Raw genomic sequence first — 16,516 nt, 5'->3', positions numbered from 1 at the left:
TGCTACAAAAAAGCCCTTTTTGTTCTGAATATTATTGATATATGTGCTCTAGCAGCAATAATAACAAATACAAAGTTATTGTGGAATCAATAGGCCATACCTGAGGTGTAAAAACTGCCTTTTTCCATAAAAATATGCAGTAGGGGAAATGCTTAATGGCCAAAAGTAACAAGGCATATGGCATTCACCAGTTTACCCATTTCCTAGGACAACATTGTTTTGATGTATAAATGGTTGAAATCTGAATACATTTCACAGTATATTATGGTGTTTCCACCAGTTTGCGTTCACATACCTCTCGAAGAAGCTTATCTAGCTGGCCAATCACATGAGGAGGCGTAGTCTGCAAATGAAAACAGGAATTAAATGTTAATAGACAAACTTTTTTGTGCATTCTTTAATTTTCAGATTAAGGCTCCAGTCATGCATATGTACTGCATATGAATTCAATGCATCATACAGAAACAGCCAACACACTGCAGCACACCACAGTGCCCAAACCATGCATTATTGTGCATTGCGCCATACAACAGATGGCTATGTGTTTTAAGATCTGCTGCAGTGCATTGGCAGCCAATTTATAACAAATGGGCTGCCTTAACATACGCAACACAATAGACTGCATATGCTTGAATCTGCCCCTAATAGTTCTAGACATCTACAAAAACATTTAATCCTAGGTACTCATAGTAGTAGCAAGTAGGTTCATTCATGGTGAACTGTGATCTTTTTGGCAATAATTGGATACACATGTAAAAGAATCAACTTAATGTAATTATCATAAATGTGTGCTGATGTATCAAAAATTGGCGGTTCAGCAGGACCGGCTGAGATTAGATCCATCAATGGGCAGGCTGGTGGTACTCAAGTCAATCCACTGATCAACTTGGGTACAACAAGCCTGTTGGATTATTTTTACATGCGATGATATAAAGTCATTTTATACCTGATAACCTCAGTTTCACAATTACTGACCCTACTGATCCTATATATATATATATATATATATATATATATATATTTTTTTTTTTTTTTTTACAATTTACACAGCGCTTTACATATATATTGTACATTCACATCAGTCCCTGCTCTCAAGGAGCTTACAAACCAAGGTCACGAACGCATATTCATACATACACATATTAGGGCCAATTTAGACAGGTGCCACTGAACCTACCAGCATGTCTCTAGAGCAGGGGACTCCAAACTATGGCCCTCCAGGTGTTGAGGAACTGCAAGTCCCATGAGGCCTTGCAAGACTCTGACAGCCACAGGTAAAACTTTCAGAGGCATGATGGTACTTGTAGTACTTCAACAGCTGGAGGGCCATAGTTTTAAGACCCCCGCTCTAGAGTGTGTGAAGTGCTAACCACTTATCCACTGTGCTGCCCAAGATGAAATAACTATATCCAGTTCAGAAGAAACACAGTCTTTGACATTATAAATATACAATTGGCAGCCCTATACACATACTGTAAGTTACCTTTTATGTGTAGCATTATTTATCTCCTTGTCCATAAATAACAAAACAAACACAATGTAGTTGCTACTGAAACACTGTCAATATTACTGGAACATCACAGATATACATTCCATTATCCCTGCTCTATTCACACCCAAAAATAATAATTACATGTACAGTCTCTAAAAACAACACTACATGTAGTATTGGGAAATACCCATGTATCATAAACATATAGGTGTCTCATAAGTAAGAGTATACCAAACCTTTCAAACACTTGTTACCAGCATGCTAAAGTTAAAGGAGAGTTTGAAGCAGTGACATGCAAGTAAGACTTGTATTTTGACTCCTTTCCTATCCCACCTCAAAAATGTGGTCAAACTAAAGATGGAATGCAAGAATGTGCTTTCAATCAAACCAGTATGCCAAGGCACATATTTTCTAAGGATGTCATACAACAATCAATCACAGTTCGCCTCTGTTTACCACTGGAACACATATGCAGTAATTTCAACCCCTGTCAAGCTACCTTCTGTATAGCCTATAAAAAGATTTGATTTGCTTAAAGCTGTGGTGGTTTATGCCATAATGTGCTTGTATGCATTGTTATTACAGATCTATCTGTGAAACAAAGCCCTCCGCTCCCGTCACTTCCATCTTTGGCTGCTCTCCTTCCAGGTTCATGCTCTTTGGCTGGGCCACAATGATGTCACTCCTGCACATGCATATGCGAGTCACCATCATGGAACAACACACTCTGCAATCACAGCACAGACAGCGTGCCGTGAATGCAGAATGAACTGCACATGTATGAGTGACAGCATGTCTACTAAACAGTGCAAGTTTTGACAGTTTCCAAGATATCTACAGGTTAAAGCGGAGTTCCAGCGGAAAAAAAAAAAAAAAATTCAGCAGCTACAATAACTGTAGCTGCTGACTGTTACAAAACAGCCACTTACCTGTCCCTTGGGTCCAGCAGTGTCCTCACCACCACTGGTTTTACCGGCCATCCTCTCTCCCTGGCGCCGGCATCTTTAGTGTGGGCAAGCGGCTGTGACAGCTTGTGGCTTTGTGAATGGCCCCGTAGTGTTCTGGGACCTGTCATGTGTCCCAGAGGACTACAGGCAGGGAGGACAACTTCCACTTCCGATCGTTTAGGCGATCGCAGCGGAAGTGGGAGAGAGTACATGTCAAATTCGGTTACACGCTCCCCCCACTCCCCAAAGGTGCCAATCCTTAATGGGGGACAAAGCATTAAAATTCACTTTTGGGAACATGTTACATGTTCCACCTGTTTTAGGGTGGAATATGTAACATGTTCCCACTGCTGCAGCTGCTCCGCTCTTCCTCTGTGACAGCAGTACGGGAAGATGCTCCCTGTACTAGCGGTCACTTTTTGGAAACGGAGTGACTGTACAGGGCTCCACCCACACAGCCACGTCATTCCATCATTCATTCACAGCATTCTATAAATGAATGAACTACAAGTCCCAACAGCCTTTGGAGCTGTTGATTTGTAGTTCTCAACAAATTACCACAGCGCTGTTGAGCGCTGTGGTAGCTCAATGATTCTTACTGTCACAGTGTATCTGTTTGCCTGTATGAGATACGAGGCACACAGATACACTGACAGGTCTGCAGCAGTCCTGCATGGCACAGTAAATGCACATTTTTTTACTTAAAAAAAAAAAAAAATGCCCATTTTTTTTGCAAGTGAATTTATCCTTTATGGTTAGTTCTTAAAGCTATACTGCAGTTAAAAAAAATAAGCTTTAAAGTACACACAGAAAACACAGCTTTTGCAGTTACTCTACTGCTAAAGAAGGACAAAAGATCTATCACGGTGTTTACTACTGTCCGTAAGAGTTAGGCTAAGTTCACACCTGTTCATTCTCTGAAGAGTGGTGGATTGCTTATCAGGCTAAGCAGCCACTATCAGTTGTTCAGAGAACAATCCTGTGAGGTGATAAAACCACAGCTCAACCACCTTTTTTTTATGGTCCCCTGACCACCCGTGTGAAAGAGGTCCCACTCTTAAATACCCACCTGTGGGACAGCCAAGCACTACTCCAATCAAGAGACATCCTTTTGTGAAGTCTGCAGGGAAAACAACACTTCCAGGTGTATTGATTTCCCATGTCCCCTACAGAGTTCAATGGTTCCACCAGATAACCTCCACATCACTGAAGGACATTATACAATCTGATTGTTCAAGCTCCCTTAGTTCTACCATCAACAATGCAGTGCAAGGACCTGCCTGGCTTGATACGAATTCAATGGATTGTTTAACCACTTCCCTAATGGGAACTTTTACCCCCTTCCTGCTCATGCCAATTTTCAGCTTTTCGCACTTTGAATGATAATTGTGCGGTCATGCAACATTGTACCCATATGACATTTTTATCATTTTTTTCACACACACAGAGCTTTCTTTTGGTGGTATTTAATCACCACTGGGGTTTTTATTTCTTGAACTATAAACAAAAAAGAGCAAACAATTTGAAAAAAAAATAAACGTTTTTCTTTGTTTCTATTATAAAATTTTGCAAACAGGTAATTTTTCTCCTTCACTGATGTACGTTGATGAGGCTGCACTGATAGCCAGCACTGATTGGCACTGATGATGCTGCACTGATATGCAGCAATGATGGACACTGATACGCAGCACTGACTGATGGCACTGCTGGGCACTGATGATAGGTCTGCACCCATGTCCTCTGTGTCATTTGCCAGCTATCAGCAGTACTTTTCTCACGCTGTGACAGCATGAGGAAAGTGCTGCCAATAACTGGCAACTATATTTACATTCTGATCTGCTGTGTCCTTGGACACAGCTAATCACATGGTAAAAGGCTGCTGTGATTGGCCTTTTACCTCATCATGTGATCAGCTGTGTATGTAGGACACAAAGATCACGGAGAGTGCCGGGTGCGCGCCGTTGGGGGCGTGTGGGAGGACGTCATATGACGCCCTCCCAGCACTGGACAACTGCGCTGTAGCGGTCATTCGGCTATAGCGCGGCTGGCAAGTGGTTAAGCGTGTCCTATTAGATAGTGTTGGTAGATCTAAAGGAGAAAGGATTTTATATAGAGATTGAGTGTGCACAGCTTAAGGTCAAGAAACCACCAATTTACATTCTTGCTTTCAAGGGGCACCTTTGCGCTGATTAGTTTTAACCTGGCAGGGTTGCTTTAAGTATTATAATACTGTGTGTGAAACTCCTTGGGAAAAAAAAAATCTTAATTTCACAGTTGTTGCCATACGACACAAAAGTGTACAGACATAAATTATCAGAAGTCAAAATTGCTCAAGATCATGAGAGGAGGGTCAACAATCTTCGTTCTCTACTGAACCGGACACTAGTGATACAGCTACAGTACATCTGACTACATTTTCGGAGCAAACAGAAAAATACCTTAGATTGTACGCCCCTTGAGGGTTAGGGACTGATGTGAATGTACAATATATATGTAAAGCGCTGCATAAATTGACGGCGCTATACAAGTACCTGAAATAAAAAAAAATAATAAAAAAATAACAGAAAACCTGGTGGGGTGCATTTGCAGCCAATAAAGTAGTATGTTTGGATAAAGATAACTAATCTTAAAACTGCTTCCTCCCCTCTCCCAACACCTATACTAACCAACTCATGGAAGAAAGCTCTGCATACCTACCCAAATTGCAAAGGCTATACATATCTAGTAAATATACGTTCTGATTTTTTTTTTTCTTTAAAACTTTGTTTAAAAGCTATTTTTACTTGTATTACATTTTGTTTTTTTGTTGAATTTTTGCATAGCAATGCCAAACTTGGGCTACAGCATACATTATAATACATAGTTGGTAACAGTCAAGCATTCTGCTTTTTGCAGGTAAATATTTTTCATGGCATACAAATGGTTATAGTGTGTGTCTGTGTCAAGTATGTCTCTCAAAACTTGAAAGTATGTCTACAGCTTCCTGATTGAGAATTGTAGTTGTTACATATAATGTCACGAATGGCTGGGGATTGTGGACCCTCTCCATCAGCCTATAGAATGGTGAGCTCACAAAGTGCAGCTGTGCAGACTACATCTATTAGCTCAGTGTTTCTCAACTCCAGTCCTCATGGACCCCCAACAGGTCATGTTTTCAGGATTTCCCTCAGATGAAACAGCTGTGGTAATTACTAAGGCAGTGAAACTGATCAAATCACCTGTGCAAAATAATGGAAATCCTGAAAACATGACCTGTTGGGGGTCCATGAGGACTGGAGTTGAGAAACACTGTACCAGCTACAGGTAAGCACAAAAGATGAGGATCTTGGAAAGCATGAAATACAAGACTCACAGAAATGGCAGAAATCTAGTGGTGCTAGCCAGCAGCAGTGTTAGTAAAAAAAACACTTGCAGCACAGGGGTGCTGGGCTCAAAGGGAGAAATGAGTACAGTGGTATATTACATCAGTAGGATGAAGGGCTTACAGGAGCACAGGAGTAGTAGTACTTTCAAAGAACAAGGAGAGGCACATAAGTCACAGACAATGCAGGTTCACAGGATACAGTTGAGGGCAGGAGGAGATCCGTCGGTACCGATGGGGGAGAATCCAGGACGCTGCATGTACAGCAAGGGTGGGGAATACTAGGAAACACTGCAGAACCTGGTACTAGAACACTAGCTATTGCTCATGCAATGCCTGAGGGAATGAACCCAGCTTAAATAGAAAGGGAGATGGCCTGGCTGGGCTGAGACTGGGTGTGTATGACTGACTGAATCAACAGAAGATGAAATACCTGTCTTGAAAATGTCTTGTGAGATAACAAGAACCTTGCAAGTTAAAGCTATGGAACTACATGTGCCAGCATGCCTGCTGGTCTTGCATATTTCTTTTCTTTTTTTTTCATTATTGCAAAGTCCGAGCCATATTTACTGTATGTCTGCTGCTGTGGTTCCAGATAAGGATGCTTTACCATTCACAGTTTTTTTTTATCCTGTCCCTCAGGGCACAAATGGACGTAACAGTTTGTTCCAGTTTGATAGGTGCAGTAGGATCTGATCTAGCGTAGTCAACATCATGACCCCCTCCTCCCCCCTTACCACAGTCCGACCACACTGCTCTATAGAAGAAATATTAATTCTCGCTGTTTGACAAAACTAATTTCCAGCTGCAAGAGCTTGTCTGAGACTAGCGCCACCACACCAAATGCAGGAGAGGGAGCGACAGAGCACTTGCCTGGAAAAAATCCACATGCTTGCTCACAGCAGAGGGGGCTGAAGCAAGTGAGCTGTGCCTGAGCTCTACAATAGCAAAGCACATTAATGTGGGGGAGGTGGGCATATCAGCACTCACCTGTTTCCCATTGGAACACATATGCAGAGGACTGTCAGCAAAATATGATGCGCTTAACTTTGCCTGAGATCAACAATATGAATGCACACAAATTGGGTTTCTGGCCAGGGAGGAGTATTTATAAATGAATCTATAGAGCAGCATTTAATTTCCTAAATGCTCATTAGACTGCTTCTTTAAAGAGGAACTTCACTCTCTCAATCAACATGGACTGTTGTTAATCCTTATGCTGCTAGCATTAGTAAACAGAAAGGAAAGATTATATTTACTTGTTTTAAACTTTTTTTTTGTTTTACATTTCTTCAGTTACTTCCTGGTTTCCTGCCTAGGCAAATGATGTCATACATCCCAACAGTCTTCAGGAGGGGAGAGAGGGTTCTCAGGTCAGCCAATGCCTAAGCTAAGGGCAGATGGATTCCAGGAAGTAAATGCTACATGAATCATCTGCCCTTACTCAAAATAGTCACTGACAGAAATGTCAGGGAGCGTTTTTTTCAAAAAATGTTCTTGGCTAAATAAAGCTGCTTTGAATATTAACAATGAATTAAATACCATTTTTGGTTTGTGGAGCTCAGATGCAGTGCAGTTCCACTTTAAGCATGTAACAAAAATCAAAAAGTAAAAAAATGGTTATCACTAAACTGTCTCTCAGTTCTGTATCTTTTTTATCAGATAATATTAATTACAGTTTGAAAATAACAGCTGCAGCATCATTTTTTTGACATGCATTATAGAATACACAGTGTGTGGCTATACGCGCATAACCACCGGCACTCACATTTTCACAAGAACATGTATTGGCGAATTGTTCAAAACGTAAAATTTTATACTTAGAAAGATATGCCCACACGCGTGAAAACACAAGTACCTGCATTTATTCGTGTGTAGACGTGCATGGCGTATTCTGTAATGTGTGTCAATGGGCAAAATACATTTCAGCTGTGGCTCCTAGGCGCCACAACAACAGGTGTGTTGTACAGCTATATGGCCTAATGTATGGCTGTATACAAGAGGGCCAAAAAAAAAAAAAAAAAAAAGCCCCTGTCTTTTCTGTTCCAGAATGGACAACATAGGCATCTCCACAATGAACATTTAAAACAGTATTATTTTATAAAAATACTTTTGCTCCAAAACAAATTTCAGTATTCTAGTAGCTTTGAATAAATGTAATATGAAGTGATCGCTCCAATGATGTTTTTAGTTTCCACCACTGATGTACCTTTTTAGCCAAGAATGGTATTAAACCACCTCCCTACAAGCGAAACATTAGTAGATGCCAGGGATTGAAGTGATTATAGGGCACTGTTAATTTTGTCTATCCAACAAGCCTATAGTTTCTGGAATTTTAATGGGGATCACTTTCTGCTATATGCCAATTTCTTCCTGGGTAACACAGAAAGCACCTCTCCAAGCCATTCTCCTACAGTAGGACACAGACAATTTTCTGACTTTCAGCTTTCTTGCAGTAAACAGCATCTATAGTATGGCCATCAACATTCATATGTAAATTTATCTCAGTATACACATAATAGGATCCTGTTGGAAAGACACAGCAAACACTGCATTCAAGGTTAGAATTACAACATTCCAGTAAGGAGAAGGAGCATATCTCCCTGATCCCTGTCACATTTGGCACAGTTATGTAGGCCATAGACGGGTCGTTTATCGGTCGAATTTGCGTCTGCACGAAAAATTGGCCGATATTCCCGCTGTTAGTAGGGTCAGCCCATTTAGTTTTATCGGTCATGCTGGAAAATCCACGAAAAACGGCTGTTTTTCGTGGACATTGGTGGCAGCACTGGCACAAATTTGTCCGATAAACGGCTGTCTATGGCCTGCCTTAGAATCACCATGTAGACTAAAGCCTCATACATACGATGAGACTATTGGACGAATGATATTTTTTGCTTGCTAGCCTAAAATCAAAAATGAAGAAGTTAAAGTTAGGAAAATTCTCAACTACAACTTTGGAAGTGATGTAATGTATTGTATTGTAATGCATTGTTTTGTTTCCGAGCATGCGTGGTCTTGGTCTTCCAATTCTTTCAGACTAATACTGTACTCGTTTTGGTATTGTACAAGAAAGATTGTTGTGTTTGTCCTTTCGGATAATTTTGCATGAACTGTCGTGATCAGAAAGCTATGTACTAGCGATCAGATTATCATACTCGCTTTGAAAGCATTATTTTTTGTCCAATATTCTGATCATCTGTACTAGGCGTTGCTTTATTTGAAATAGGAAGTTGGGTGTATGATAAGCTCTGTGACACAGTTCTTAAGAGTGTGATAGCAACACCCAAACAATGGCTTAAAATATCTCCTCCCACTGATTCTTAGAAATGTCATCAAATCACTCACAGTGTTTAGATATAAGATAGCTGTGAAGGTGCAAAATCAGAACTTTGTAGTAGGAACTACCCTTATGGCTCTTATTCTGTCCTGTAAGGCTTACCTAAATGGCAGGTATTGATAGAAGGATTTATTATCAAGCTTAAATTCCATTTAAAGCTGTTTAAATTATTTCAAAACTTCATCTCTGCACAGGGAGTCTATACTATCCATACAGGCCTTCTTCCACACAGGAAGGATTCCAAGCTAGTAGAGCAATATACATTATATTGCCTAAAGTATTGGGACACCACTTCAAATCATTGGATTCAGGTGTTTCAATCACCCCCATGGCCACAGGTGTATAAAATCAAGCACCTAGCCAAGCAGACTGCTTCTACAAACATTTGTGAAAGAATGGGTCACCCTCAGGATTTCAAGCGTGGTACTGTGATAGGTTGCCACCTGTGCAATAAGTCCATCTGTGAAATTTCCTTACTACTAAATATTTCACAGTCAACTGTTTAGTGGTATTATAACAAAGTGGAAGCAACTGGGAACAACAGCAAATCAGCCACATAAAATTACAGAGTGGGGTCAGCGCATGCTGAAGCTCACAGTGCGCAGAAGTCGCCAACTGTCTGAAGAGTCAATAGCTAAAGACCTCCAAACTTCATGTGGCCTTCAGATTATCACAACAACAGTACATAGAGAGCTTCATGGAATGGGTTTCTATGGCCGAGCAGCTGCATCTAAGCCTTACATCACCAAGTGCAATGCAAAGCGTCAGATGCCGTGGTTGTAAAGCACACCGCCGCTGGACTCTAGAGCAGCGGAGACGTGTTCTCTCTGGAGTGACTAATCATGCTTCTCTGTCTGGCAATCCGGTGGAGGGGGGATTATGGTGTGAAGTTGTTTTTCAGGGGCTGGGCTTGGGCCCCTTAGTTTCAGTGAAGAGAACCCTGAAGGCGTCAGCATACCAACAAATTTTGGACAATTCCATGCTCCCAACTTTGTGCACTGGTACGCAGTCATGTTGGAACAGGAAGAGGTCATCCCCAAACTGTTCTCACAAAGCAAGACCCATATGGACATGGATGAGCGAGTTTGGGGTGGAGGACTGGCCTGCACAAAGTCCTGACCTCAACCCGATAAAACACCTTTGGGATGAATTAAAGCGGAGACTGCGAGCCAAGCCTTCCCATCCAACATTATTGCCTGACCTAACCTTGTGGACAGCCTTCCTATAAGAGTTGAAGCTGTTATAGCTGCAAAGGGTGAGCCAACTCAATACTGAACCCTATGGACTAAGAATGGGATGCCAATAAAGTTCATGTGTATGTAAAAGCAGGCAACCCAATACTTTTGGCAATATAGTGTATCTCTATTGGCAAACCATCAGTACTTGGGGCCTTACCAACAGAGAAGCTAGTTACTGCAGTCTCCAATTCATCCAAACTGAGAGGAACCACTTCAGTGGATCTAAAGTGAACCTACCTTAGAGGTGTGGAGGGACTGATAAAAGTCTCAAAAACCCATATTATATTAGAGGGAGCTGTGAGCAGTGTATCTTTAGTGTCTGCAATTTAACCAACCATTGATTTTTTTTTTTAACCTGCTGAGCCCAAGCTAGCAAACTGACAATCCCCCCCCCCCCACCTCTCAAATCAGTACCAATGTTTTTGAAATATCCTGCCTTTTTAGAGATACATTCATCATACGCTAGAGAGATATTCAGACGGACTGTGAGGCATGGTAGGGTTTAGAAACATGTTCTGCCTTGGCTGTTAAGACCTGCTGGTGGATTTCTTCTTCCCCTGTTCTGTGTGTATTAATAAGGCTAACAAGGAAACCTTTAAGGTAAACATTTAGAGTGTCCTATAGAATGTTCTGTGAAGCTGTAGAGATATTGGTCTGCTCAAAGAAGGTATTTTGGGACTAAACATGTGAGTGAGAAGATATCCGTGTTAATCAAAAGAAGTTCAGTTTCCAAAGATTCTATGGGTTGTCCCCCACACAACTTGAATGGTAGCTCTCAAATCACTCCCATACTATATGACACTAAAGATCAAATTCTTGCAACAAAGAACACTGAAAAGAAGTGGAAGTGCTTTAAGCACATATTGAGCAGAAGTGGAAGTGCTTTAAGCACATATTGAACAACAGCATCCATTGGTGCATTCCACTGGGCAACAAATATAAAAAAAACTAGAGTTAAACCTGGGTGGCTAAATACTAATGTAAAAAAGCATATTAATGAGTAAAAGCAGTCCTTTAATAAATATAAGTCAGAAGAGTCATCATTGGAATTCCATAACTACAAAGAGTGCAATAAGAAATGCAAGAGTGTGATCAGAGCAGCTAAAATAGATTATGAGAGACACAATGCTGAGAAGAGTAAAAAAAAAAAAATACCAAAATGTTTTTTAAAAATATTAAAAGCAAAAAGGCCAGGTTAGAAAATATTGGCCCCATAAAAAAAGTGGTCAGGGGTAGATGATCACAAGTGACAGGAAGAAGGCAACAGTATTAAATACATTCTTCTCCTCAGTTTATACAAATGAAAAGGAGGGGTATGTATGTGTGTTAAAAAGTATCCTGCTCTCTTTGTATTTCTTTCTTTGTGTGAAATAACTGGTGATCCTGCCAGTACCACTTGCTTTTCTATTTCAAACTGACCATGCTAGACATAGAAGCACATCCATGTCAGTGTTGTCAGTTTTCTGGCTGTGCCGGAAGCACAGTCTGCCTGTCCTCCCTCTAATGGCCAAGACTTGTGCTGACACAACCCCCTGCAATGCCATTCACTGAAAAGGATCAGTGCAATGTGGTTTCTCCACCCACACACTATGCAACTGCGAACAATGATTATGTGATCACTTATGAAAAAAAAAATAAAAAAAGGTATTTATAATGTTTTTTATATATCTATGCACAAACACTTTGCCGTTCATCTCTGTTTTAAATGGGTTGTTTTACAAAGTAAGGGTTCACATATATTTAATAACAGTATACTGAATGTACCATTTGTGACTGACAGAGACCAGTGTTCAGAAAAGACTAGAAAACCCTAATGTGAACAAATCACCAGGACATGATGGCTTATACCCAAGAGCTCTCAAAACACTTCGATATTAGATATAATATTAGAGCCAGACCTTTGTTCCTAAATTTTAAAGGCAGCTTACTGACTGGAATGATCTCAGCAGATTGTCAGAAAGCCAATCTGGTGCCAATATTCAAATAGGGGCAAGATATTGAGATGTGGGGGTTGGTTAGCTCAGAGATGGTGAATATATTTAAAGTAAGTACACATCAGTCAGTACTGTATTTAAGGGCACAGCAGCCCACTTTTATTCAAAAAGGAAAACAAAGTTCATAAACTGGTTGCCCGCACAGGGGTTCTTTTTCAGCCACCATACATATTAAAAAAATGTTAGCCCACCTGGATACACTTCTGCAGCACCTCTGCTATTAGTACTGGTCTCTCAGACCATAGGTTCTCCCACACTTCTCAGGTACATATATTTCCTTCAGCCCCCCTGGACTCTAGTCACCTTAGCTTTCCCTGCTTTCTCAGTTTTCCCAGTTAGCTTTCCCGTGCAGCTGTTCAGACTTTCCCAGTCCTGTGGGCAAGAAGTCCCCACAGCATAGGGTCTCATCTCCTGAGTAGATCACCCCTCCTAGCTGGATCACACCACTATCATCACACAGAGACCATCTCCAAATGCCAGCAACTGTAAGGGCTGTGTGCGCCTAGACACATACACATACTGGTTTTCAACAAAACCTGGACCTGGAGTTTGAGATTTCTCCCCTCCCAAACACTTTTAAATCTTGAAACTACAGAGCCCAATCCAGGGAAACTGAAATCTGGAGAAAGCTATAAAAACAGTTTTCTCAGCTCATAATTAATACTACGAAGTCTCGCACTCTGCACAAGTGTGAAAACCAATTTTCAAAGTTGAAGGGTCTTGCACTGTCACAAATATATACCTGGAAACTACAGACAATCAGCCTAACATCAAAAGTATGTAAACTATTGGAAGGAACAATAAGGGCCCCTATCCAAGAATTTGCAGATGAAATAAGTATCATTAGTAGCAACCAACTTGCTTTTATGAAGAAAAGATCTTGCCAGAACAATCTTTTAACAATCTATGATGAAGTGAGCTGTAATTTGGATAGGGAAGACCTGTGGACGTAGTGTATCTAGATTTCGCCAAGGTATTTGAACAGTTGATAAATGCTAATTTACAGAAAGTATTTTGGTATTGATAATATATGTACTATACCTGGATAGAAAATTGGTTGCAAAAGTGTGTCAAGAGGGTAATAAATAATTGCTTATTTTCTGATTGGTCTGGAGTAATGAGTGGGGTGCCCTCCAGGGCTTTGTTCTGGGACCAATTGTGTTTAACTTGTTCATAAATGATATAGAGGTTGGAATAAATAGTTCAATATCGGTGTTTGCTGATTATGCAAACCTAAGCAGGGTAATAACTTTACAACAGACTACAGCTTTATTTTTTTTTTTTTAAAGAAGACCTAGGTGAAACAGAGGGGTGGGCAGTTATATAGCAGATGAGGTTCAATGTAGAAAAAATGTAAAGTTACATTGTTAGTCTGGCTGAAAAAAAAGACAAAAGTCCATCCAGTTCAACCTAAAAAAAAAAAAGTTATAATCCTATAACCACAGTTGATCCAGAGGAAGGCAAAAAACCCAGCAAAGCATGATCCAATTTGCCCCTGCAGGGGAAAAAATTCTTTCCTGATCCCTTTTTTAAAGCAATCCACTGAGCTGGTCAGAACTAACTCTTGAGGCAGTCTATTCCACATTTTCACAGCACTTACTGTGAAGAAACCTATAACCACAGTTGATCCAGAGGAAGGTAAAAAACCCAGCAAAGCATGATCCAATTTGCCCCTGCAGGGGAAAAAATTCTTTCCTTATCCCTTTTTTAAAGAAATCCACTGAGCTGGTCAGAACTAACTCTTGAGGGAGTCTATTCCACATTTTCACAGCACTTACTGTGAAGAAACCTTTCTGCATTTGGAGATTAAATTTCTTTTCCTCCAGATGTAAATAGTGCCCCCTTGTCCTCTGTGATGACCTCAAGATGAATAACTCTACACCGAGTTCACTATATGAACCACTGATTTATTTATACATGTTGATCATATCCCCCCCTTAATCTCCTCTTCTTAAGAGAGAACAAATTCAGTTGCTCTAACCTTTCCTCATAGCTGAGCTACTCCAGGCCTCTTATCAGTTTGGTTGCCCTTCTCTGTACTTTCTACAGTTCCCCAATGTTCTTTTTGTGAATTGGTGTCCAAAATTGAACCGCATATTCCAGATGAGGTCTTACTAATGATTTGTACAGGGGTAATATGATATCTCTCTCTCTGGAGTCTATACCTCTTTTAATACAAGAGGATTGTGCTCGCTTTAGAAACTGCAGCTTGGCATTGCATGCCATTATCAAGCTTGTGTTCTACCAGAACGCCCAGATCCTTCACCACGGATTCCCCCAGTTGTTCTCCCCCTAGTATGTATGATGCATGCATATTCTTAGCATCCAAGTGCATAACCTTACATTTATCAACATTAAAACCTCATTTGCCACATAGTTGTCCAGATAAACAGTACATTGATGTTGGCTTGTAAGCTGGAGACATCCTGTAATGCACTTGCATGCAAGTTACACACTGGGAGGAGAACCTCTGGAAAAATTGAGGATAAAAAGAAACTGGGGGTTCTAGCAGATACTATTAGCACGCATTTTAAAAGGGTATTTACTCAGGTCTGGTCACCAATGCTAAGGAAGGATGTGCTTGAACTGAAAAGAGTTCAGAGAAGGATAAGAAAGATTAAAAAAGGGCTGGAGGACCTCAGTTATGAAGAACAACTACAAACTTTAAAATGATTCTCCCTGAAGAAGAGATACTCTGGAGGGGATATCACTGCAATATACAAATCCTTGAATTGGGAGGGAACTTTTTAATTTTAGGTTTGTAAAAAAAAGAGATGCATACACACAATAAAGTTGGATAATAAGTGGTTCAGTCTTGGGCCTCTTGCACACAGGAGTAAAAAAAACACATTTTTTTTACTGATTTGAAATTAGATGCATTATTTTCTATGGAACCATGTACACAGCTGAGTAAATATCAGTAATACAGCATTGCGTACAGAGCCATAAAACAAAATCAGAAAATTTTACATTTGAGTGCAGTAATTTAGGCATTTATAAGCATGTTTACATGAGTGTAAATGGGTATATTACAACTTTGGCAATAAAGAAGAATTTCACTTGTCTATACGCTTACACATGTTTACACAAGGTCTTTATAGAACATTTTAATCAGGATTTTTCAGTGAACAAGATCCCGAGTATAAATATCAGCAAATTATTACACCTGTGTTTAACTGGCCTTAGCCTAGGTTCACACTTGAGCATTATTCAGACCGTTTTCCAGTTTGCAAAAAAACACTATAGTCCATTTAACATGGTTTCCTATGGATTAAGTTCACATTGTGCATTTCAAGACAATGCATTTTTTTGGAAAGTGTCAGGGACTTTAACTTACTTGCAGTTAACAGTTACTGGTAACCCGAACCCAAAAGTGTCATACTTCCCTATTGACAAAAAAAAAAGGGAAACGCATCTAAAACGCAAGTTCAAAAATGCAAAATGTACCAGAAAAACACATCAACCCCAAATTTCACAGGTGTGAACCTAGCCATAAACTATGTAAGGGGTTATTTACTATTAGGGCAGAAAGGATGTGGAATTCGCTTTCACAATTGGTGGAGTCACTGGAGAGTGTAGTTAAGTTCAAAAAGCTTTTAGATGTGTTCCTTAGCAAACACAATGTACAGGGATATGGAGAACAGTAGCCGCACACACCTTACCAGTTATATGTAACTATGAGATGCCCCTTGCCTCTATGGTAACAGAATCTTACAGAAGGAGTAGCCTACACTGTACCCAGGGCTAAATTTTTTAAATAGGAAGCATATTCTCTGTCAGAAAATAAATGACATTGAGCTGTCCCTTTAAGGCGAACACAATCACGAATCCATTGTGTACAAAAAAATTATTCAAAAAGTGACAAATAATATATACAGTGACAGACAGGCATAAAGTCTGCCTGTGTTACACAAAAGAAGTGACTGAAAAATATTCAACAGAAATAACTCATAAAAACACAGGTGCTAACATGTATCCAATAGTAACCAAAACAAGTCCATTAAAAAGCTGCTGAGTAACTCAGTGCTCAACTCCAATGTGATCCCAATAGTGATTCATCACCAAAACACAGTGACTCCTTACCAGTGAGTTAGACCCCTGACACCAGAAAGTCTAACAGCACTTATGAGGATCACAGTGAAGC

General features: G+C 40.2%; 1 protein-coding gene across 2 annotated transcripts in view; it reads right to left on the bottom strand.

Annotated features, from left to right (window-relative positions):
* SLC30A6 (solute carrier family 30 member 6) overlaps positions 1 to 16,516 on the bottom strand; it is an 81,728-nt gene that overhangs the window by 15,065 nt on the left and 50,147 nt on the right. For both annotated transcript variants that reach the window (XM_089681757.1, XM_089681758.1), the window contains one exon: positions 296 to 343. In XM_089681757.1, the coding sequence (XP_089537883.1) occupies positions 296 to 343 (48 nt within the window). The remainder of the gene's footprint in view (positions 1 to 295; positions 344 to 16,516) is intronic.

Source organism: Staurois parvus, unplaced genomic scaffold, assembly GCF_062004578.1.
Source record: "Staurois parvus isolate SC_StPar_1 unplaced genomic scaffold, SC_StPar_1.0 ptg000277l, whole genome shotgun sequence".
NCBI classification, from domain to species: Eukaryota; Metazoa; Chordata; class Amphibia; order Anura; family Ranidae; genus Staurois; species Staurois parvus.
The sequence above is the reverse complement of the archived record's forward strand: the minus strand, read 5'-3'. Positions and strand labels throughout refer to the sequence as shown.